The sequence below is a fragment of the Mya arenaria genome, chromosome 11 (assembly GCF_026914265.1).
Source record: "Mya arenaria isolate MELC-2E11 chromosome 11, ASM2691426v1".
Taxonomy (NCBI): Eukaryota; Metazoa; Mollusca; class Bivalvia; order Myida; family Myidae; genus Mya; species Mya arenaria.
The window spans coordinates 32,080,328-32,107,254 of NC_069132.1; the positions used below are offsets into that span (position 1 = coordinate 32,080,328).

At 35.9% G+C, this 26,927-nt stretch overlaps 2 protein-coding genes across 3 annotated transcripts in view; both read right to left on the reverse strand.

Moving 5' to 3' along the window:
• Positions 1-5,359: 5,359 nt before the first annotated feature.
• Positions 5,360-7,310, reverse strand: LOC128209801 (dynein light chain Tctex-type protein 2B-like). Its single transcript, XM_052914018.1, has one exon. It carries the CDS (start codon positions 6,348-6,350, stop codon positions 5,742-5,744), a length of 609 nt encoding a protein of 202 aa, XP_052769978.1. The 5' UTR covers positions 6,351-7,310; the 3' UTR covers positions 5,360-5,741.
• Positions 7,311-7,507: 197 nt separating this feature from the next.
• Positions 7,508-26,927, reverse strand: part of LOC128209800 (uncharacterized) — a 63,114-nt gene continuing 43,694 nt past the window's right edge. For both annotated transcript variants that reach the window (XM_052914016.1, XM_052914017.1), the window contains exons 2-11: positions 26,239-26,381; positions 19,083-19,206; positions 18,561-18,770; positions 15,756-15,959; positions 15,221-15,442; positions 14,190-14,570; positions 13,645-13,953; positions 10,657-10,965; positions 10,252-10,418; positions 7,508-7,956 (exon numbers count right to left, since the gene is read on the reverse strand). In XM_052914016.1, the coding sequence (XP_052769976.1) occupies positions 7,924-7,956; positions 10,252-10,418; positions 10,657-10,965; positions 13,645-13,953; positions 14,190-14,570; positions 15,221-15,442; positions 15,756-15,959; positions 18,561-18,770; positions 19,083-19,206; positions 26,239-26,381 (2,102 nt within the window). In that variant the 3' untranslated portion in view covers positions 7,508-7,923. The remainder of the gene's footprint in view (positions 7,957-10,251; positions 10,419-10,656; positions 10,966-13,644; positions 13,954-14,189; positions 14,571-15,220; positions 15,443-15,755; positions 15,960-18,560; positions 18,771-19,082; positions 19,207-26,238; positions 26,382-26,927) is intronic.

Genomic DNA, 26,927 nt, shown 5'->3' on the forward strand with positions numbered 1-26,927 from the left:
TTATAACAAGTAATTATGGTATTGGAACGTATCCTTATGTTTAAAGGGCCTTGACTACAGCTCTTAATGGGTTATGGTAGATAGTCGTGAGTGGCACAGATAAAAGGTGTAGTCTTATGGCTGTTTTGAGATTCATTTTCAAACGTACTAAACGACATGTTACGCCAATGTTTTAAAACAATTAAACAGTAATTTAATATTAATTACTCACTTATTATTGTACTTTGAACATAATGTAAACAAAACAGACTTTGAATGTCGTCATCGGAATGAAATTTACAAGTAGACGAAATTAATGTACAGTCGAACCCTGCTGGCTCGAACTCGCAGAGACTGGCGAAAATATATAGAGTTTCGGGAAAATCGAGCCAAGCGGAAATTGTTACATTCAGTAGTAAAAGAATATGTCCTTTAAATCCAGTTCGAGCCAACGAGGAAATCGAGCCAAGCGAGTTCGAGCCAACGGGGTTCGAGTGTACATTGTTTTATCGTATCCACGTTGCTTCTGGGTAATCGATATACAATAGTGTGACTTTTGGATGCCTGATGACCAAATGACTGTTATATCGTTTGCCAGGGTTTTAAGTGTTACGAAAGGATATATAAACATACTAACAAAATGTTATGTACATGTTTATCCTTGGAAAATTGCTTTTTAATTATATTTTAAACGACATCCGGGGGTGGAGGCGCACCATAAAATCCTAAAATCGTCCAATTTTACTTTTGATGTCAATATCGGAGAGCAAAAGCAAAGAAATGCGCTCAAATTGTACCATTTTGGACTAGGAAATTTCACACACCCCTGCCAACATTATAAAATTACTAAATTTCTGTTTTAAGTTATGCCCCCTCTAACGCCAATTCCTGAGTCCGCCTCTGGACGTCAGTTGTACTGAAGAACAAAATTTCAAACCTATAATGTATGTTCGGTCAGTTAGTTTCCATACTAATAACCAGCAACCAAAACCCCCTCAAATGATACCAAAAGTATATGTGCTCACCAGCGCATCAAAATTGCCCCTTAACTTAAGGTATCATGGGACCTTTCAGTCAAGATCTTAATCAATTTTAGTTGCAATTAAAATTATCTAAGTGCCATACTTATTTTGCTACACATGTGTGTGAATTGAACTTTAAAAAAACAAAACAATTCTAGGTGTTGCTATTTGTGACGTTTATACAGATTGAAGGTTATGGAAGTTAGGACTAAATTCTTTATCCATACAGCCCCATGACCCACAAATATGCTGGTCCTCTGATAGACATTGCTGTCTGGTGACCCCATACCCTTTTTGTATCAATTGAAAGTAATGTGTTTGCTAATTTCTAATATGTAAAATAAATGAGATTGTAAACCATTCATAACATCACTCCATATTGTATATATGCCCTTTATTTCAATCGAATTCCATCACAAATGATATACAGTCTCGATGGCTCGAACTCCCACGGACCGGCGAAATTACCTCGAGCCTCAAAAAACTCGAGCCAAGTGGGAATGCTTACTTTCAGTTTAAAGAAATCGGTCCTTTTCATCCAGTTCGAGCCAACGAGGAATTCGAGCCATGCGAGTTCGAGCCAACGGGGTTTGACTGTATTTTGCAATCTTTAAAGGCCAAAAACAACTTGTTCCATTTTTATGCACAATTAACCCTTGATAAATAATTTGAGTTCAACAGGCATTCACACATGCGTTGGTAGGATTCCTCCATCGTCGCTCTGCTCAGATAACAAAATTCATCACATTCACATATTTGATCTATAACTTTAATCAAACGAATATGGTATTTACTCTCTTACTCAAGTTGTATGTTTAAGTAAGTTGAATTCTGCAATATATTTTTATTAAGGATTAACGATCAGAAGCTTTCACATGAATTTAAATGTTGAATTCATGACTTTATTTAGGTAACTATCCTACCATATCCCTGCGGTTTTCAAACAATGATAACATACTATGACGTAATTAAAATTTTCTTTTAAAGGCGTTAAGAAAAGAGTAACACCCTTATTTATGACCCAAATATCTAACTAGATTTTTGGTTCGTAAGTTATGCAAGTGTATTAAACTTATGGATATTTTTCAAAAAAGGCTAAGAATATAAAATTGAAAATATATTATCACTAAATAATACATAAATTATAATTGGTGATGCCAGGCATTCAAATTAAACAATTTGGCCCATGTCTCTTTCGTATTAATTATAAAATCGGATAACTAGTACAATTATGGTCGATATTCATGAGCTGTATTAATAAACCCATTGATTGTTGTAGAAATTTATGAGCTGTATTCATAAACCTGTTGATTGTGGTCGAAATTCATGACCTGTATTTTATAAACCCATTGATTGTGGTCGATGTTCAGACGCTTTATTCATTAACCAATCGATTGCAGTCGATGTTCAGACGCTGTATTCATTAACCAATAGATTAGGGTTGATGTCCAAGAGCTATATTCACAGCCTCATTCATTGTGATCGATGTTCAGACGCTTTATTCACTAACCAATTGTTTGCGGTCAATGTTCAGACGCTGTATTCATTAACCAATAGATTGTGGTTGATGTCCAAGAGCTGTATTCACAAGCTCATTCATTGTGGTCGATGTTCAGACGCTTTATTCATTGACCAATATATTGTGGTTGATGTCCAAGAGCTATATATTCACAAGCTCATTCATTGTGGTCGATGTTCAGACGCTTTATTCACTAACCAATTGTTTGCGGTCAATGTTCAGACGCTGTATTCATTAACCAATAGATTGTGGTTGATGTCCAAGAGCTGTATTCACAAGCTCATTCATTGTGGTCGATGTTCAGACGCTTTATTCATTGACCAATATATTGTGGTTGATGTCCAAGAGCTATATATTCACAAGCTCATTCATTGTGGTCGATGTTCAGACGCTGTATTCATTAACCAATAGATTGTGGTTGATGTCCAAGAGCTGTATTCACAAGCTCATTCATTGTGGTCGATGTTCAGACGCTGTGTTCATAAACCATTTGATTGTGGTTGATGTTCAGACGCTTTATTCATTAACCAATTGATTTTGGTCGATGTTCAGACGCTGTATTCATTAATCAATAGATTGTGGTCGATGTCCAGAGCTGTATTCACAAGCTCATTCATTGTGGTCAATGTTCAGGGGCTGTATTCATTAACCAATTGATAGTGGTCGATGTTTCTGGGCTGTATTCAAAAGCCCTAGTAAGATTTTGATCAATGTTCAGAAACTGTATTCATGAATCCATTGTTTGTGGTTGATGTTCAGTAGCTGTATTCATTAACCAATTGATAGTGGTCGATGTTCAGAGGCTATATTCATTGACCAATTGATAATGGTCGATGTTTAGGGTCTGTATCCATTAACCAATTGATTGTGGTCGATGTTCAGAGGCTATATTCATTAACCAATTGATAGTGGTCGATGTTTAAGGGCTGTATTCAGAAACCCTAGTAAGATTTTTGTCAATGTTCAGAGACTGTATTCATAAAGCCATTGTTTCTGGTCGATGCTCAGGCGCTGTATTCATAAACGCATTGAGCGTGGTTGATGTTCAGGGGCAGTATTCATAAAGCCCAAGTAAGATTGTTTTCGATGTTCAGGGGGCTGTAATCATAAAGTCCTCTCAAGATTGTGTTCGATGTATAGGGGGCTGTATTCATTAAACCTTAGTAAGATTGTGGTCGATGTATTGGGGGCTGTATTCATTAAACCTTAGTAAGATTGTGGTCGATGTATTGGGGGCTGTATTCATTAAACCTTAGTAAGATTTTGGTCGATGTATTGGGGGCTGTATTCATTAAACCTTAGTAAGATTGTGGTCGGTGTTTAGGGGATGTATTCATGTATTCGTGAAGCCCTAATAAGATTGTGGTCAATGTTCAGGGGCTGCATTCGTGAAGCCCTAGTCAGATTGTGGTCAATGTTCAGAGGCTGTATTCGTGAAGCCCTAGTAAGATTGTGGTCGATGTTTAGTGGCTGTATTCATATAACCCTAGTAAGATAGTGGTCGATGTATAGCGGGCTGTATTCATTAAACCTTAGTAAGATTGTGGTCGGTGTTTAAGGGGCCGTATTCAGTAAGTCCTAGTATGATTGTGGTCGATGTTCAGGGGGCCGTATTCATAAAGTCCTATCAAGATTGTGGTCGATGTTCAGGGGGCTTTATTCATGAAGCCATAGTAAGATTGTGGTCGATGTTCAGAGGCTGTATTCATGAAGCCCTAGTAAGATTGTGGTCGATGTTCAGAGGCTGTATTCATGAAGCCCTAGTAAGATAGTGGTCGATGTTCAGAGGCTGTATTCATGAAGCTCTAGTAAGATAGTGGTCGATGTTTAGAGGCTGTATTCATGAAGCCCTAGTAAGATAGTGGTCGATGTTCAGAGGCTGTATTCATGAAGCTCTAGTAAGATTGTGGTCGAAGTTCAGAGGCTGTATTCATGAAGCCCTAGTAAGATTGTGGTCGATGTTTAGAGGCTATATTCATGAAGCCATAGTAAGATTGTGGTCGAAGTTCAGAGGCTGTATTCATAAAGCCCTAGTAAGATTGTGGTCGATGTTTAGGGGCTGTATTCATATAGCCCTAGTAAGATTGTGGTCGATGTTTAGAGGCTGAATTCATAAAGCCCTAGTAAGATTGTGGTCGAAGTTCAGAGGCTGTACTCATAAAGCTCTAGTAAGATTGTGGTTAATCACTCAATGTTCAGACGCTGTTTTCATAAAGTCATTCTTGACAACGATTATTTTAAATATCCTTTGCTCTTATGTCATTCATTTACATGCACATATTATTTAGACTTTTTTCATGCCTATTGTTATTTTTTTTTGGCATACACACATTGTTAGTTTCCATTACATTCAACGCATGCAGAGGAAATGTTCACTTAGTTGAATAGTTTCACTAAGATGCTTCATGAATAAGACCCCCAGAACAACACCCAACACTTTTCTATGGCGTACCAAGTGCTGCTACATTTTCACAGTGACGGTTGTTGATGAAGTTTTTGTTTTTGCGAGAAAAGATAAAATAAAATATAATTATGACTTTTTTTAATGTAAATGTTTATATACGGATGTAATCAATGCAATATAATAAATATAAGATCAACCGTAATAACTCGGCCTTCTCCGGCAATCTTCGGAATTCTGTTTAATAATGACAGAGAAGTTCCGATTGATCAAGGATCTGCCACAAGTAGTCATAAAATGATATAATACGCGATTGTGCAGAAGTGTACAATGTGTACAATGTGATAAAAGAATATAACAGATATGACATCTCACATGAAGCAAAAGGTTCCATTGAAGCTAATGCGGCTTTTAGGTCAATTAAAATAAGAGTTATCACTCAGTGATTTAAGAATTTTATTATAATATATTAAAAGCACTTTCATAACAATACAATACTTTACTCCCAGTGTCTTAAATAAGGTTCCACAATACAAGAGACACACAATCTTTGTAATAATGTTAAAGGTTATTATTTTACTTAGAAATTCTAACTTCGTTTTATTTTGTACACAGCCATGAAACAATAATTATAGACACTAAATTAAATCCATCCGAAAACGGTTAACGGGTTTAGTAACATGATACTACTATATCGACCATTTTAACATTAAGAGAGAAGACTGGCTAAGAGACTGCCCCTTCACAACTTCGTACGAAGGCCCTGGGGTCCCGATGTTGGAAAACGTGTTAGTTATCTCGAGTATCTTGGCACAAGACACTAGTCATAGTATGAGGCAAACACAGATCCAACGGCTATAAAATCCTGCGTCTCAAACGTCGCCGTGGCGTAATTGTCTGTGTCTTTGTTCCACAAGCATCGACTGACGTGACGCATGCTCTGTCCTCCATTCTCCAGTATCATCACGTGGGATATGATCTTGTAGCGTTCGCATCCTGACGCCTTTATGCGTTCCTTTATGAGCTCAGCTAAGCTTTTCGACAATATGGCGCACTTCTTTGAATCATAACTCTTTCCTTTTAAATAACTCTCTAAAACAGTGTGAATAATATCCTCTGCTTTCTTTGTCGCGAAATGCTTCCCCTCTCGTGGCTCGATTCGGTACGTGTTTTCGTAATGTTTTGTGACCTGCGATTCCGAGCCACTCTTTGAGAACGAGCCTCCAAAAAGCTTGATCTTGTGTCTCAGACGCTGTAATTTCAGCCTCCCGTGGCCGGTTCCGGTGGAGCTCTCACTCATCATCGTTCCGGCGCGCTCACGCATGGGCGTTTTATGGGAGAGGACGTCTAGGCGGCTGGCGGCGTCGTGGCTGCCACTCTCGGATGCGTTATGCGCTCGGAGTACTTCCTTGCTAAGCTTACTTTCCATACTGGAGTTAATGTTCACAGAATCTTCGGAAAGAATTCACAGAGTCGTGACTTTTCAAGAGATTTCTTTATTTGAGTTGCGTTCACTTTTATTATGTACATAGAAAAACAAGTAAAACAAATATTCATCTACCGCTCCTCGTTTATTCCACCTTGTCCTCACAATATTGTAGATACTCGATTAATCACCAATAGAAGTTAGTTATATATCGTTTTTCACACTGTATGGTCTATTTTTCAAATACGTAAGACAAACATTTCAGACAAAACTTAATCCGTCCGAAAACGAGAAAAAATGTTTCAAATGGCTATTGATGTATTGAATTTCCAAAGATTCCTGTTTAAATAAAATGTCAAAACTGATCACTAGGCCCTGAGTTTGTTATAAATTTATGCTCTTATCAACATAGGTATTATTATTATCTTAAACAGTAAAGCCTCCGTTTCTAAAAGTGATCATCGAATGATTTAATTCTCCTCAAGATATCGAGTTTCAACCGTCGAAGGCCACACAATATTAACAATTCTATGCTATCACAGAAAAGCTTTTAAAGTAATTTGATGTAATTGAGTATCGAAACGTTGTATTCCAGTATATTAAATAATGTTTGTCATTGTTCATGTAAGTGGAATTTATAACACAAATTAAACGTAATAAATTATCGAAACTTTTGAGTTCATGACTTCATTCATTCTCTCTACAATTTTCAATGTTTATCGATACTTTTCGGTCTTGTTATTTGATAATGTCCTGTGAAATACAAGAATAATTAGTTTTGAAAGTTTGGGGTTTACTTTAATGTATTTGGAATGATATTTTCGCTGGCACGAAATTTCGTGGTTTTCCGGAAACACTTTATTAAAGAGGGTACTATTAATTCGTGGAATTTGCTTTTTCAAAAATAACGAAATAATATAATATTTGGAGCAAATGTTTCGTCGGGATCTTGAACACGTGGTTTTCCCTACCCTCGAAATCCACGAAAGTCAACGTCCAACGAACACATATGATTTTACTTTAGTCGACGTTTTCGTCCCAGCGCTAGCATATAATAACAATACAGAATGTAACATTCGGATGGGAACCAAATTACCCATACATGTTTACACGTGTCAATATTGTTGATGTAAATACAACCCATTTAATATCCTTGAAAGAGATTTAACCCAGTCCAAAAAGTAAATAGATCGCCAAAATCAACACCTCAGCTGGGTAGTTCAATAAATTCCCGTTATTCTACAGCTTTTCTCAAACAACTCGTTCGCATGTACAAATGGTTCAATGGTAGTTTAATATCAATTCAAGATGGTACTTTCCATACATGATGGCTATATCCATTATTTATCTTGCATGGCAAAAACAAGCGGAGCAACATGAAAAGCAACAAATGGCCAGCATTTGATAAAGACTCAATAAACAATCTCTTCTGATGTTTTCATAAAGAATAGGCTTTTTGTCATTTAATATTATTTTTTTCAAAAATATGGCTTGAAGTGGTCAATATCATCCAAGGCCTGATATCCCCGTGCATTCCGTGCACCCGAACATCCGGGCATCCAACTACTGCCTGGATTCAAAGGTCACGATCATCCTTATCTTTGTAAATCTGAAGAGAGCAAATGATAAACATAGTAATTTATTATGTATAAGCAATAACACATTAAAATTTCAATAACATAATGCAATATAATAAGGATGTATGTTAAAACACTAAACTGATTTTTTTATCAAAACTTCAACAGATTTTAATTAATTTTTTAAGACTTCTCATAAAATACCTGAATACTAAGTATTTGTCTGCAGGCAACAATTCTAAAGAGAAAATGCAAGTCGTTACTCTGACAATGATATTTTATTTCTGCAGTGTTATTATTTGTGTGTGTTAAAACAGATGAATTGTAGTCCTTCTGAGACTAAGTCATGGTCTATATCTGCATTTAAAACCCATACCGTAGAATATAAACCCCTGTGCACCATACCTCAGAATACAAACCCCTGTGCACCATACCTCGGAATACAAACCCCTGTGGTGCAAAAGCCTCACAATATAAACCCCTGTGCACCAAACCTCAGAAAATAAACCCTTGTGCACCATACCTCAGAATATAAACCCTTGTGCACCATGCCTCAGAATATAAACCCCTGTGCACCAAACCCCAGAATATAAAACCCTGTGCACCATATCTCAGAATATAAACCCTTGTGCACCATACTTCAGTATACAAACCTCTGTGCACCATACCTCAGAATACAAACCCCTGTGCACCATACCCCAGAATATAAACCCCTGTGCACCAAACCTCAGAATATAAACCCCCATACACCAAACCTCAATATACAAACCTCTGTGCACCATACCTCGGAATACAAACCCCTGTGGTGCAAAAGCCTAAGAATATAAACCCCTGGGCACCAAACCTCCGAAAATAAACCCTTGTACACCAAACGTCAGTATATAAATTCTTGTGCACCACACATCAGAATACAACCCCCTGTGCATCAAACCTCAGAATATAAACCCCTGTGCACTATACCCCAGAATACAAACCCCTGTGCACCATGCCTCAGAATACAAACCCCTTTGCACCATGCCTCAGAATACAAACCCATGTGCATCATACCCCTGAATACAAACCCCTGTGCACCATACCCCAGAATATAAACACCTGTGCACCATACCCCAGAATATAAACACCTGTGCACCATACCTCAGAATGTAAACACCTGTGCACCATGCCTCAGAATATAAACACCTGTGCACCATACCCCAGAATATAAACCCCTGTGCACCATACCTCAGAATGTAAACACCTGTGCACCATACCTAAGAATATAAACCCCTGTGCACCATACCCCAGAATATAAACCCCTGTGCACCATACCCCAGAATATAAACCCCTGTGCACCATACCCCAGAATATAAACACCTGTGCAACATACCTCAGAATGTAAACCCCTGTGCACCATACCTCAGAATGTAAACACCTGTGCACCATACCTCAGAATATAAACACCTGTGCACCATACCCCAGAATATAAACCCCTGTGCACCATACCTCAGAATATAAACCCCTGTGCACCATACCCCAGAATATAAACCCCTGTGCACCATACCTCAGAATGTAAACACCTGTGCACCAAACCCCAGAATATAAACCCCTGTGCACCATACCCCAGAATATAAACCCCTGTGCACCATACCCCAGAATATAAACCCCTGTGCACTAAACCTCAGAATGTAAACACATGTGCACCATTCCTCAGAATATAAACCCATGTGTACCATACCTCAGAATATAAACCACTGAGCACCATACCTCAAACTACAAACCCCTGTGCACCATACCTCAGACTATAAACACTTGTGCACCATACCTCAGAATAAAACCCCTATGCACCATTTTTTACCCATATTCTGAGTTCGACAACTTATGTAATAAATCCATAATTTCGCGTACTTCATTAGGCGTACTTGTAATGTTTATGAAAGTGTTTAAATTGGAAAGGAAAACCCTTTTCATTGTAACTTTCTTATATCCACTCTAAAATACACTGTAAAAGTAAAGTGTAGATTTTTTCAAAATGTTGAAGAAAATGTATAAAGGGTTGCCCAAAAAGATTTGCCCTAAAGTACATTTTGAATATTTAGATAAAAAGTTTGTTTTCGCGCCAACGATTGAACCATGTATTTTTTCTTTATATTATATTTCTGTATACAGTCCTTAACGCTTTTGAGTTTTTTGTTTTGTGTTGTTGTTGTTGTTGTTGTTGTTGTTGTTGTTGCAATGATTGCCATTCGACTAAATAGAAATGATTAAGAGCTCATTACATCATCACAATCACAATTTCCTTATCGACGTAGACAGAACGTTTTTTGCCATATAAAAACATGTGTACACACCTGAAATATTCTATTTTCGAACGCTGTGTGACTCTCGTAGTTGGCCCGGCGTTTATATTTGAGCACGTAAACGACCGTTACTATGGCGATCACCATAGCAACCAGAGAGATGCAGGTCACTGTTATGGCAACCACGAGACTGTGGGTTGATATGGAATGTGGATGAACTGAAATGAACCATATTTCTTTTGTAGTGCCTATTCCTGTACGCTTTACCTTTCAACGTATTGATATTCTCAGGGACTGACACAAACGTTTCAGAGTGCAGCAAACTGCCGTACATAATACAGTTATAAGAGTATGTAAATCCAAGGAGGCACGGGGGTAAAAAAAGAGAAGTCCGTTTAATAGAAAGGTATAACACGTGTTAGAATATGTGCATAATTATAGACAAAAAACAATTACCTGATGAAAGACGAGTAGTGACGAAATGTACTCTCTCAGACAAAATAGTGACCCCAGACGTCAATGTCACAGCTAACCAAATACTATACATGGTTCCCGGTGTGAGACTTCGTACTGTATATGCGCTGTGGTTAGCCGAGACACAGTCCTTCAAAACATGCTCCTCTTTGCCAAGAAGCGCCCAGAAGATCTCGATGTTTATCACGTTGTCTTGTAGAGCCAATGACATTGGTTCCCACGTGACTGTCATGGCGTCGCTTTCGATTGACACGCCATTTATAGTCAGCATGAAGCGAGGATCTGTTGATTCTGAAAACCAGTCTACTGCTACTTGTTTAATTGTTAGATGCCTTTTACTCAACGAGGTGCAATAAGTGTTGGCACTGTTTGAAAGCCTTTAAGCTACTCTCACAGATTAACCGTTAGCACAATGTTTTATATTTTTTGTCTTCGAATGAGCCAAAATTTGCGTTAATGTCTGAAAACCGGTGATATAAGGCTGCTGATAAAAGATCAGATCGCAGGTTTTAATATTTACGCTCGAAAATTGATGTTTTCGGTCTAAACGCATTACTTAAGAAAAATAAAAATCCAAACAATTGAGATCTGTTCTAATGTGTGTTTTCCTATATTACTGATTACTTGAAAGCATTGATGCCAAAATCAGCTGATCCTGGGACAAAAAATGAAAAACGGTTGTCAAATCGGTCTAGCCACGAGGGTGCAGCATTTATCATACGTCACCTTGCAGTTACATTTGATTTAGATTCTAACGAAAATGATACTTGTTGGGAATTATATGTACAATCAAATAAGTTAACAAGACGAAGCCGAACTACGAATTTGTAACAATCCTAGACTTGCAATACGAAATGCATGAATACTTCGAACATGTTTTTGATTGAAATAAAAAAAAGTAAATTATTTGCATATATATGCATTGCAGTATCATATATCATTTATGGCAAATATGTAAATAAGAACACACGTGCATTAATTCAAATTCTATATAAAACGAATATAGTATAACAACTAAATTTATTAATAATCTCTTGAAAAGAATGCAGTAGTCGAGTTTAAACAAGCATACAATTAATGGCCTTTTCATACGATTTGCAATAATAAGATATCATTGCAATATTCAACAATTCAACAGTGGAGTTATTAATTTGTCATTGGCGTTATATAAAGTGGGTTCAAATTTGACATACGCATGCTATGAAAGGGTATACGTAGTAGTTGAAAGTACACAATTACAGTAATTAATAACCTTATAACTGAAGTCGCTGTTGAAAAGATAATTATAAGTAGTTAAATGACTTTTATTGGGTAAAATTTCATAATTTATCATATCTGCAAATACAACTCGGGAATGGGAGATCATTTATATAAACCATAGATAACGACTTTCAATCATTTTTTATTTAACCATTAAGAGGAACACTTAATTCTGCTGTATATGGGTGGGTAGTGCAGTAAGAGATATTCAATTATTACTGAAAACCCTTTCAAAGTATAAATAAATATTTAACATTGAAGAAAACTCGTAGCAAATTCTGTATTTCCGTGAATATGTAAATGGTATAACAAGTAATGGTGGGTTATTCTTGGTCGTCTAATAAAACGATTCAGTCGCCAGGCCGGCTTAGAAAGTTAACTTTTATTCTTGGTCTTCTAATAAAACGATTCAGTCGCCAGGCCGGCTTAGAAAGTTAAAAGGCTTAGAAAGTTAACTTTTATTCTTGGTCTTCTAATAAAACGATTCAGTCGCCAGGCCGGCTTAGAAAGTTAAAAGGCTTAGAAAGTTAACTTTTATTTTTGGTCTTCTTAACGATAAGTATTTATCGATAAGAAGACCAAAAATAAAAGTTAACTTTCTTAGGTTTTTTTTAAAAAAATAACTCACTAAATAAACCCAATATTAGAATAAATGGGATTTGGCGGTTGTTTTCGTAACTAAATGGAAATTTGGCGCTTGTATTATGCTTCATGGATTTTTGATTGCCAGAGTGAAATGTGAATCAGTGTGTCCGGCAATCTTATTGGCGGCGGCATGAGCCTGAGCACTATTGCTATTTGAAATTACTCTTCCTGCTCAAACCAACTTTCGATTCGACTGGAACTGACGTCCGATCTTTTTGCGCGGTTTTCTTCAATACATTACTTTTTTCAGAGCGATTTGCAAACAGTTCAATAATAGCATTTGAAAAGTTGAATGAGAAAAGGCTAAAACTTGTGATGTGCTCATACAATAACGCAAAAATAAACGTAGATGACTAGTTCAATAAGGAAAAGACGGAGTCTAATTGGCTAACAGTGTACCAGACAAATGTCATTCACGTCAAGAGAAAGGTCCGACATGGATTGGTGAACATTTTAATGAGGCAAATATTTTAACGTGGAAGGAAATAGGTAAACTATGGTGGCATATTACTGCCGTAAGATAACCTGATACCGTTCGCGAATTGTGTCGTGTTAACCTCTTAATTTTCGCGATAATTATCTACCTATCTTATTAAATGTTCGCGATGCCTTTTTGGTAACATAAATATCATAAGACAAAAACAGGCTTGACAGTGCCCAGAACTGCCACCTATAACTCTTTTACGCTATCAGGTTATCTTACTGCAGTAACATGCCACCATAGTACAGTTCATAGAGTGCTTCGTGAAACCTTCAATGTAACAATAGAGTGATTGGTAAAAAGTTAAATAAAGAGGTTTGTAAGGTACTCACTGAGCCAAAATGAAAACAGGCCAAGAACAAATGAACAATGTGACACACAAAACAATGTTGAGACGTCTAATGAGGCATGTTTTGTGAGGAAGCTCTCAATGTAACAGACGGAGCAAATACCACTTAGTATGTTCATTTTATTTCAAAGTTTTACTTATGTGGCATACGAGATACCGTCCAACCCTGAGTTAAAACTAGTTATGTAGTTTACAGTCATACAAGACACGCATAATAATATTATTCTTAACAAACCTCGAATGGACGTCGTATTGAAGAATGTTGTTGCTAAGCAATGCTCTCCAGGAAATGACAGCAGACGGGCCTCGTACCATTTACCGTGAAAAAGACACGTTAACGTCAGCGTCCTTTCCGTGTATATTATGTGTGGCGTGAGTGACCAACGTTTATCACCCAAAGCTTTATATCTGATCATAAATGACGTAATTCCTTCTCTGACGATCGATCGACGGGTCCATTTTAGCGTTGCACTTGACGACGTAACGTTTTTGACGTCAAGTCGAGTTGCTTTAGGGTTTGTAAGTTTATTTGGGTAAGATTGGACTGAAAACACAAACAAAACCCGTTAAAACATCTGTCCCTATGACACAAATGCTACGAAAACACCTGATTTTGTAGAAATGAGTCATCGCATTTCTATTGTGTTACATGAATAACGTAGAAATAGGAAGGCGTATGGAACACATCTTTGAATATGTTTAAGCCATAGTGAAACATTTGTCGTTAACAAGACAACCTTCCAATCCCTAAACCCGCTTAACATCCAGAGTAAAACTCACCTGAATGTCTCACTACCCAGACTGGAGTTAGAAACGGCTGTATGACATCACGTTGTTTGAACGTCAGTTGAAATCTGGTGTAGTAAAAGACGTCAAGTGTCAAATTCGGAACAATAAATACATACGATCGGTCTATCTTGTATAAAACGGAATGGTTCCCAAATTCATCAAAGTCTAAGTCACTGGATGCAATCGCATCTTGAAATGCAAGGGTGACATATGGCCAAGAATTGATATCTGTATTTGACGCATGCGTAGTGAAGTGAAAAACAGCGTTTTCCGCCGAGCTCTCGTCTTTTGAAGAAATGAAGTTGAAGCGGACAATCAAGGAGGAGTTATCGTGCTTTGTCAGTGTAAACATGTTGAACATATGTCGTGGATCTGAAATGGAAATTGGGCTCTATATCATAGGTATACGGGAAGATAGAGCGGATACGAGACCCGCTCATTTGTAACGTTTAGTCATGTTTAAAGATTGCTAATATGTTCTTACAAAAATAAATGATTCGATGAGACGCATTTGCATAACCGTTTATTTTGTGTAAGTGCATAATAACGAGTTTTTTAGTTGTCTTTATTATTCTGTGTAAACTTCCTATTAACTGAGTCAGCCACTGTTCATAACTATCGTTTCACCTGATTTAGATCAATAATGGCTGACTGCTGATTTATTGATATAACTGGAAAATTTGAGATATACTGCAGCCTATTTGGTTTTTAACATGTATCTGATCACTAACCCTATTTAAATCATGATAGTTCAGGTTTAGACCACGACATACTCCGTCCAGTGGTCGAAGATATCGTGTGTTTTTTACCGATTTACCCCGACCAGTTGTCGAAGATGCCAGTGTTCATATAACAAAAAACTTACTTGTCATACACTTTTTTGAAAAATGTAAAAATCAGGCAGACGTTTGTCAAGCTTGCATTTTGGGTGCTTCTGTAAGTATATTATATAAGTACTTTGTATTAAAATGTAAACAAAATCAACATCCTTTTAAAACGACAGAAATATTATTATATCTAACCTGTTTGCGGAAAGCAGACGACTTGCTGGCAGCAGTGATTTGGCGCAACAAATGGGCGCGGGCAGACAGCAGACGATTCCGGCAAGGCGGTCGCAAAGCAATCGTCGAGGACGGCGCATGCTACATCCACTGAAGAGGAGCTGCAGCGACATAGGTCGCAATTTCCGGTGGAGAACCAACTGTCCGCTTTGTAAGAGGTACCGTTGTATAAACAGACTTTCTCTGAAAGGGGAAAATGCACAAATAAATCAGCAATTTAACTATCGATGTACATTATTTTAGTATGTTCAAAACATTTCAATAGGGCAAAATAGACCACCGACTCGTTAAATGCATTTTCACTTGTATCGTTTTGCAAAATATTCGGTCACACTGAGGCTTACACAGTGTAGTGTTCCGTTATGTCATGTTCTGATTTCAGGTGGCTCATATTTAGGGCAATGTATTGTAACGCTGTACTGTAACAAGGAATCAATAATAATGAACTAATAAGAGTTTTGCAAAACTAATTAAACTAAACTTTTCATATTCAAACCTTCATCTTCGCAGTCGTAAACATCACAGCATCCATCCGACGTTTTGCTTTTAGCAACATGCGAACAATTTTCCGGTATAGCTGTGACGTCATTGCAGAGTGGCACGCATGTGACGTCACCGTCATAACACGTGCAGTTCTCGGCACAATCAATTGCCCATGAATACTCGTGCTGCACAAAATCACCCATGTACGTGCAATTCTCTGTAAAATAATTAGAGTAGTTTCAGTTTAAGATGCAATATATTGCACTTTACCGAGTGAGCACCTGAAGCTATATTTCTGTATTGACGTAAGCACCACAGAAGTACGGAAATAATATCTTGTTATAAGCTTAAAAAACCATCGAGCAGGTGCAGATTTGGCCCTGAGTACTGAAGAGAACGGTATTTCCAAAAGTCAACCAGAATTCGTGACATTTTAATGTCAGGCTGTATTTTTTTCAATATTTCTTTCGTGGACGTAATACCTACGTTACAGGGGGTCCAACGTGAAATGTGTTCGCCGAATTTTAAGTGAGGGAAATTGTGTGAAGTCGAATAAAATGGCGGCGTTGAAAGGAATTTCGATGTTTCAAGGATGTATTTTCACCTGGTAAGTAAGTTATATCACCTTTCTCGCAATATAAATACGCCTACCCGGAGACCACACGTGTAAGCGTCTCTCGGTTTTTTTAACCTATGTTTCTAGAGGCCTTTACAAAAAAGTTATTGAATGTATAAGCTGAACAATTGATTGTTTACAAAGTGAAAATAGAAAATTGCGTGACTTGAAACTGTGGTTTCGGTCCAAGTTTACCATTCTTGTACCTGTGTTAGCTATTTGTTATTGAATATTTGCATTATTCATCTTTTCGACCGCTACTGCACTTCCATGGGTATTATACGGCCGATTTTTTCATGTTTAAACACCTTTTATGTTGGGCGACGAAGTTTTATGCAGTTTTTGTGTGAAGCAGAATCAGAATAAGCGTTTGATTAAACCGATAGCAAAAATCCAGTGTTTTCAAGGCCAGTCCGAGAACATGTTTGACCACGTGACAACGACATTTTAATTCGGAATACCTCGAAACGTGATTTGACCTTTTGGCTACAGTAAATGTAATCATGGTCATGATATAAAAATCGAGTTTGGTATTTAGCCGAAGTATTAGATGAATCCATTATACCGATTTGGTAAATGTTGACGTGAGTTATTTGTAAATCGTTGTCAAGTTTCAACTAAAATACTTTCCGATGCGTTTTTGTGTTTTGTGTTTGCAAACATTGTATCACGTGATACCGATATAGTCTCGCGTTACTTAAATTTCAAGATGGCGCCATAATGGAAAACGCGAATAATCTTTATAAATAGGTATTTTCGATGTTCAATTGCCCGATTACTTTCCTAGTATTGCTTTTTATTGCTTGTCACCGTTTGCTTAAAACACCTTAATCGGTCAACTTAATACAGCTGACGTTATGCTGGTTGACTTTCATAATAGGGTTCCGCCATAACTTTATGTCGCCTGAATGTATTTTTAATAGCCACTTTTAAAAGAACTATATTACTATATGCTTAAAATGATATAAATGACAGTTTACTGTAGTTTTTCGGAAAAGTGAGCCATAATTGTGTGCGCATTTTGGAAATGACGTTGTTGATTTTTTCCCAGCCCGATGCGCGGGCTACAATGTCAAGGCAGTGAAAAATATCAAATTAATATATTAAAACAGTCCAATATCAATGTTATTGCATTGATAACCGGAAAGTATCTCAAAAAAAATTGTGCATGCAAATACATTTGTATACATTTTGATTAAATATACATGCAAGTATACGATTTATGCAGTTTCCGACTAAGCTCCTTTACCAAGCAGTTGGCCATGTTGATGCCTGGTAACCCCGTGTTATGCACCAGTCAATTGTAACCACGCCCCCCCCCCCTTCCCCCAGGTCCGGGGATAGCCGTGGAAATGGGCGGTGTTATTACCTTCCAGGTGTCCTTGCAGTGCCGGGTGAATGCGGTGGTTTTGTCTTCTCGCCAAATATAACGGGGAATAGGCCTTACCTAGGGCCCCGGAGTACAGGGGCATTTTGCGGGGATTTTACCAGCAGTTCGTTTGGTTTAAACTGATATTTTCCAGTTCCAAGCGTTTTTACTTTGAAAGGTCGTTCTATTTTAATGTTAAAAAATACTACATCGTTGATTAAGCGATGACATTCATGCAATAAGTAAGGTAAGTCCTTTCCAACAAACAAGCACTAAGCAATGCAAATATGCAGCCGCCCTTCATACACGAAATGGAAATTATGTTATTACATTCCTAGACGAAGCCGCATTTGAAATTAACTTTATCTTGCAGCATAAAATTTGGATAAGTGTTCTGAATAATTCATTGACTTTGGCTTTATGGCAGCGGAATGCCTTTGGTTCATCAAAGGCGAAATATTCTAAGACAAATCTCATTTTCTGTCATAACAAGGCGACTTTGTTATTGAATCATTGTAATCACATAGACTCCTATTGTATTCAATCTTTCACCAATTCGGCAATTTACTGTAAGGTCTAAAAGTATGAAATTGCCCGCGTACTTTTAGATGTTTTTTTTTAAACCTTGCATTTTCTTCGATGCATTTGATTTTTTTTCAAGATTTTTCATTACGAAACTTATTTTGATGCATGTTTATAGCAACATTAACTACGACGAAAAGGACTTTGAAGGTGGAAAAATATCAAGAAGTCGATTATAATAATCAGGCGATCGGAAAAAAAACACTATCGACCTTACCCCGACTGGATACTTTCTAGCCCTGAACACGTACCATACAAACAGTAATTCAGACGGTCGCAGCAGCTCCCATTCAGTTCCTCTTTACATACGCTCGAGCCGGAAAGGTCAAGGTCACTTCTGGAGCAGACTGGCGCGCATACAAAATGACCCGTCTTTGCGCATATGCATGATTCTGCGCAGTCGATCACTAATTTCTCGCCAACAGGCACTAATTGTCCATTGTAGAGACAATTTGACTTGGCTGAAAATATCACAAAGATAAAGATAACAACGCTACTGATAAAAGACAAATTGGATCCAGTTACTCAATTACTCGGTTCATTCTCAGATTGAGGCAATTATTTTAAATAATTACGCATGGAGTTTCATCTCCAAGAGACACGTTTGCACCGAATTGTTTCTATCGATCCATAATCTTACATGTTTCTTGTGTTTTCCATCGAGTGCGTATCAACTATCGTAACTTTTAACTTAAAATGCGAATATGGATGCATTACCAGGGTAACAGTTGGGAATATAACCCATCCACCGCATGCTGTGTATTAAATACCACCTTTCGTCTGTATCAGGAGTGTCTCGCTGAGGTTGGCCTGTGGGTCGGGTCTTGGCCCCACCCTGATGTAGTAGCGGGTACTGGGGGTCAGGTTGTAAAGAGTCGCCCACGTCGCGTTAACCACCTACCATGAAGAAAACAATCAAAGAGGACTATGGGGGGGGGGGCATCTCACAACTCAATAGTTTACAAGCTGTTTTTCTTAGCCCATCACGGGGTATGATTCAAAAAATATTTTTTGTGACAAAAGCCCATCTACAACATCCAAAGTTTATTTATACAAAAAAAAAGAGTTTACAAACATGATTACATTATACATACATGTATAACGAGACTTTATTCAAGCATATGATGACTACTAATATGGAAACAATGTATACATTGTCATTGAGTTTAAGTTGCTCGAAAGGAATTATACCTTCAGTTTCAAATGCTTACAAATTACAAATATAATTACATATAATATATATAATTATAATAATGTCAAGATAAAACATTTTAAAACAGACGAATCAACATATTCCCAATTATAAAAATACTCGGAAGAGAATGTATATAAGTGTATAACCTATACATGTATATCATTGGACAGTATCTCTAATTAGAACAGGCCAAACCAACGGCTGATAAACGTTTAATAAAAAAAATGCGTTAAACAAATATTGATATATAGGTTTCTGAACTCATTTCATTCGTACTCGTAAAGAGTTTCAGGAATTTATCATATCTCGGTGTTTCATAAAATACGGGTTTTATTAATCTTTTTCTAAGATTTAAAAAATAAGGACATTCTATTAAATCGTGATATTAGTCATCTATCGTACTATTGCAACATGTGCATTTTCTATTGTCTTTTTGGATATTACTCCATCGTCCAGTGTCACGTGGTAATTTATGATTTTGCGTTGGTAACTTTGCAGAACTCCTTGTATTTATGTCATAAGTGCACAGCATGTATACAATAATACTAAACGTGATTGTGTAGCCATTTTCCTGTTATCTATGTGCATTATATTTGCCTGTTATCGCCTGTTTATGTATTATGCATTGTAGAGCCTTGCCTTTATTCAAAATAACAAAAATCGTTTATGATTTTCTGAATTCAACAAATACCATCATACCTACATGTCTTTTTTCGCATCCGTTGCATATCTGTTTTATGATAGACATCTCCTATATAAATTCACTGATGTTGACACTATTTCGTTGATTCATGATAATTTATAGTTCTCCTAAAGAAGTCGAGCAATAATTCCATGAAGTCCATCTAAATTTACTTGGCTTGTGCACGCAATAAAATGATCTAATAATGATTTATTCTTTGTCGGACTAATTGCATTTAAGTACCACTGATAAAGTATTCGCTAACGAAATTCTGTCTGCCAATTTCTAAAACAAATCAGATTATTAGCTGTGTAGTTGATACTATGTTTGTATAACATCGCCATTTCCAGTTTGTACTACATTACACATGTTAAAGTCAATGATTAGCACGGGTGGGGCGGTTGGTTCATTGCATAATATGGAACAACGGTTTCCCAACGACACGTATGCATATATAGACTTGGTCGGATTTTACAGCGGTGCCTAGATTTTCAACTAAAACACACTCCGAGACAAGTGAGTTCGGCAAACTTTCCGGCTTCAAGAGAAGAATTTGGATAACAAATTTGCAATTGCAGTTGATCTTTGTCCCCTGGCCCTAAGTCTAGAAGAATCTTTAGCGAAAACTGCCAATATCTTACTACATTTCATGCGTTCGTGACAGTATTAAAACAATATTTATAAAACCATAAACACATCTTTTCTTTAAACGTATAGAACCTCTGTATATAATTAAACGAGTTCCCGGAGCGACTTTCAAGTAAAACCAGTTCAGCAGATAATAAAGTATTTTTGATATTAAAATAGCAAAAGTAATGGTTAATTCGTAGACCAATTTATTTATGTGTGCTTACAAAAAAGCAATGTCTTTAAGTTATGGCCATATCTTGTTTTCATTTCTTAACTTTAATGTAGTACCATAGAATGTTTTCCGATGTGGACACTGATGTCTTTTGAGATGTTTTTTGAGAACATAAATAAATGTGTAAAATATATATTAACTCGTAACTAGACGTAAACCATTTTCCGGCGCATACTTCATGCTGACTCAAATTGCTCCAGGCGGAGATATAGAAATTCCCATTATATGAGATAAATAATGTTGTTTGTAGTTTAGCATCTCGCTATATCATTGTTTGTCAAGGAAAATCTTGATTTATGGCAAAAAATGGACATTTTTGTGCACATTATCCGATATGATTTTCCATTTGTTTCTTTTAATGGTAATCATGTGTGGAAGAAATAAATCACCACGGTTTAACGAACCATTGTGCTGACATAATGTCTTTTATCAACGTCTCTGGCAAATAGTGAGTGACAAAACGACTTTCTTAAATATAGAAAAATACCTGTATTATTAGTTTAAAAAACCCTCGAACGAATTCCATGAAATAAATGGGTAACTCAAACTTTAGTCGGCTGATTAGTTTTTAGGCACAATTACAGTGGTCTGTTGCCGAAGTATACGGTGAACAAATGACCGATTAGCTGCATCGTTCTACGATCCAACACCTAAAGCCCTTTCGAATGAAACCACAATAATACAAGTTTACAAGTTCTTATTGGCAAATCGGCATCTTGCCTTTGGCCATTTACACATTGCATAAATATCGATATGGCCAAGACACAAACGTACATGAACAAATATTACAAATATGATATAAAATGCATATGAAAATGTATATATATTGACAATTGAAATAATCAATATATTAAGTAATTAACGAGTTATACAAACTAAATCATGATTAATTATTGTTATTTCTGTCATTTTCATAATAACTATAATTATAATCAATATTTTTTGACATTACTATTATTATTATTTAAGTAAAATTAAGAAGCAGCCAAAATTTGGAGTTTTTCCGAAATTTCATTGCTTCGGAAATAAATCTAGCAACATTGTTAATAACCGTAACATTTTGACAGGATAATAATAACATTTTGACAGGATAATAAATTCTTAAATTTAAGTAAGCTAGGCCAGTGTGATTTTATTCCATGTTTTCTTCGTATATCACTATAAGTGGAACAACATAGTAGAAAGTGAAATTCTGACTCAACAGTATTCTGTGCACATAATTTACATTTACGTTCTGCCCTAATACCATTATTGAATCTACCTCTTTCAATTTCCAAATTGGGTGAAGATAATCGAAATTGTGACAACTTTTGTCTAAGTTTAGTATTATAAATACAATCAAAAGTAAACAAAGTATTTTTCGTATTTAAATTCGCATTTAAATGTTTTATAGTATTCCATCTTGGGTTGATTAGACAATATACCACTCCATTGTTGTACGTATTGATCTTTCAGTCTTTGCACCAAATTTGGTATATAATTGATATCCGCATTAAATTAAAAAAAAAATATTACCATGACCGAGATTATCTAACACCCGTTTAACTGATAAACACCATAGGTTTATATTTGAGTTATTAGCGATATTTCTATTTAAACCATTATATAAATTACATTGTTCAGTAAAAAGTTAAACATAAGTGAATCTGGGTTTTTCATAACCTTAGCCCAGTAGCTTAAAGCTCTTTGTTTGCATATGACAGACAATGGGAGTCTACCCAACTCACCAAAAACAGCTGCATTTGAAGTCTGGGGGCGTACTCCTAACAGCAATTTACAAAATTTTGAGTGCAACTTGTCGACGTCATTTGTGTTGTAAATCCCCCATACCTCAGAGCAATATAGAATAATTGGTACAACAAGCGCATCAAACAATGAGAGTTTTGTTTGAACATCTATATTGACACGACTAAATACCGATAATAAATGGTTATATGCTTTCAAAGCTTGCTCATTTAAAGTATATATTACCCGTGATAAATTACCAGTGTAATGAAACTTTATTCCTAGGTAACAGAATTCACTGACAATTTCAATAATATCACTATTGATAGACCAATTGAATGTACAATTGCTTTTTCTTTTCTCAAAAACACATACTTTGGTTTTAATTACATTTATCTTTAAGCCCCATTTGCATGAATATTAATATATAGTGTCCAGTTGTAATTTTTAAACTATCTGTACTGGTAGTGAATAACGCAGTATCGTCAGCAAATAGTAGCATAAATATGGATAGCAAGCGTAAGTCTTTTTCCGTAAGGTTGGTAAAATCTATACAATCTTTAATGTCATTTATAAAATAATAAACAATACTGGAGACAAGGGTTCGCCCTGCTTAACACCAAGAGTAACGTTAAACATTTCAGAATATGACATACAAGCAGAATCTTTAATACAAGACTTAACATTGAGATAAATAGCTTGAACCATTTTAAGCATTTTGCAACTGATATCAGATTTCAAAAGTTTAATCCAAAGCGCTTCATGTATGACAGTATTAAACGCTTTTCGTAGTCTATAAAGGCACAATACAACTTAAATTTATTATTAATAACATTCTGAATAATAGTGTGTAATATAAAAATACATTCAGTTGTGCTAAGGCTATCTCTAAACCCAAATTGAGATGAGTTTAATATATGTTCACGTTCACACCACTTGTTTATTCTATTCCGTAAGGTAATTAAAAATATTTTAGCAATAATATTATACCTCTATAGTTAGCAGCACCAAGCCTCAGGATAAATTCCTTTGTCAAAGATAAAATTAAAAATCTTAACAAGATAGGGAGAAATAAAATGCTTAGAATCAATGAAAAAATCAGCAACATTATTATGCATATCAGGACTTTTATGTCTTTTTTAAATTTGAAATAGTTTTTTTTTAAATTTCTGGGATCGTAAAAGGGCAGTCTAATTCATCAACATTTATTGGTTCCTCTCTGGTTATAAAAACGTCGTTGTCGAATGAGCTGAAGTGCGGAGTATTTGATATATTCTTAAAATGTTTAATAAAATCATCAATATCGACATCGTTACTACTAGAAATAGGTTTAGCCTTATTTTTGTTTATATATTTCCAGAACTTTCTTGGGCTAGACTTACTAAGAGTACATAATGTATTACGTTCCTTAGTATAAAGAACATGCTTTGCTTTGCGTTTAACACCACAAAAGCTAGCTCTAGCATTTAAGAAAGCTAAACGATTTTCATTCGTAGGTGAATCTTTAAATACCCTTTTGCAACGATAAAATATAGTTTTATGTTCTTTGCAAGTTACACCAAACCACAATGATTTTCTAGTGTTGCATTTACGAAGAGGGTTTACATTAAAAGACTTTCCATTCAGCTGAAAAGATATATCATGAATAAGATCACACAGTTTATTTATACATACATCAAAATCAGCATTGTCATGTAATAAATTATTGGTAATTTCATCAAATAATCGTTTTTTACCATCTAACGCATGTTGTAACACATTGGCATCGTAGGTATCCCAAATAATCTTATCATAGGTAGAATTCAAGTTTCTATCATTATAAAGAGTATTACAATTTAAAGAAAAATCAATCAATAATAAAGGGTTACCATGCATCCGAAACATGAGCTTAATATTGTGTCTATGATTTTAGCCAGTAAAGTATCATGGCTGCCTAAATTGTCCGAGTGTTTTCTCCTATTCTTGCTTCTCTGGTTAATTCCGATACACGTGCTATGGACATGATTCAGAGCTCTCTTATCGTGACTAGAGAAAACGTGTTCTGAATATAGAGTTTGCTATCATGTTTCTTCAAAACATTTTCCAGTAAGCACACTATTTTGCCAATGAATACACCCTATCAATAAACTTAGTAAGGCCCTTGCAATGACAGAAACAATCAGGAGCAAATTAGGCCGTTACTAACGTCCGTTTGTGGTTTTTAAGTCGAGAGGGGGCATAACTCAATAATGATAAAATCAAGAGTTATGGCCCCTGCAACAGTGATATGTATTCATATTCATAACTTGTGTACAAAGTTCTAATCGAATAATATTATGTTGATCTGTTTACACGCTTTTGCCATGAATAAAGCCGACGACTACACTAAGCCTGCAACTTGATCGAAAACGCCGAGGCGAGAGATATTAAACATAAGTCGAAGAGAAAATAACTCTGGAACATATTGACAAAGTGCAGTAATATGTGAACAGAAACAAAACAGAACAGAACAGAACAATTTGACATAAGCATAACACGCTCATCCGCTCACGTTAAGTGTGGCAAAACTTGCACAAATCCACTGCACACTATCAGAGCTCCGGTCCCTCACATAAACAATACCCATGGGTTGGTTTTGAAAAGAGGAAAAGAAATAGATTTGCCTTACTGAAAGTTCAATCGTATTTCTTCAATTTAGCGAATTGGCTTCAATTTTAATACTCTGCTCTACTCTGCTTAAAGCTGCACTCTCACAGATTTACCACTTTTACAGTTTTTTTTTTATTTTTTGTCTTGGAAAGAGCAAATTTTTGCGTAAATATCTTCAAACCAATGATATAAGATTGTTGACAAAAAATCAGATCGCAGATTTTCATATTTCCGTTCGAAAATTAATGTTTTATGGCTTAAATACTAACGGTTTAAGAAAAATGCATAGAACATAAATTTTTGAACTTGAATATAAAAAATCTGCGATCAAATTCTTGTCAGCAGTCTTATTTAACTGGTTTCCATGGATTTTCGCAAAACTTGGCTCGGTCCAAGGCAAAAAAATAAAAAAATAAGAAATTGTCAAAACGTTCAATCTGTAAGAGTGCAGCTTTAACAGCTTTAAGATAACACGAGTTTTAATGTTAAGCATTAAAACATTACTCTTCCTCACCAGCAGGAGATATAAAGATCCATTTCATGCCTTAAATCAGGATTCGCAATGACGAACCATGCATTTAACGAGCGACTAAACGAGCAACAACATAATTAACCTCATATAATGAGAATTTATGTCTCTGACTGCAACAAACCAGAAGAATTTGTATTACAGAAAATGGAATTCCAAGTGTTCAATTACAGCTTCTGTCTGTACAGCACTGCAAGGAGCAACTAAACCAGAAATTATACAGATTGAAATGCAGAAGAGCTATATTTAAAATTAATAAAAATTCCTTAAATATAACAATAACATTTTGCTTTTCTCTGAATACTTACGGCATGTGTATTCCATGATGATACACTTTCCTGGAATGATGACGTGTACATGATGACGTAATCGTTGCCATGGTAAGGCGTTGATGACCACGTGACATTCACAGAATTCTCTCCGACACCCGCTTCCGTCAGATTGTATGGCCCTGAAGCAGATAGAGAGTTTTTTTACGTATATCGATCAACCGTCCAACTCGGTCAATGAATTTGAACTACATTTACTCATGATTGTTTTAATTCTATATTTGCTCTACAAATATGGAATAGTATATCACATACTATTTTGAAAATCGTATTTCTATCATAACTTTTGGCATTGTATGGGATATTGTTTTATTCAACTCACCATAAGTTGGTTATACTTTGCATATTAACGAAACAGCAACCAGTTTCTATCCAATTTTTACGAAACTTGATCCTAATGTTTGCCTTTATGACATTTAAATCAACTTCGAGTTTATTTATGAATCACGTAAATTATTAGAAAATTATAGTAAAACATCAAACTTATACATTTTCCATTGAATCTTAATCCAAATTGGTTAGAATGTTTGATTAAGTAAACTCCAATAAGGCAATAGGACATAGCTTGAAATAACATAGTTTATTTTGATGTAAGCATGTACAGCTTATCATCAATTACACATTTTTCAAACATACATGTATGTAAATGGTATACAGTCAAACAATAG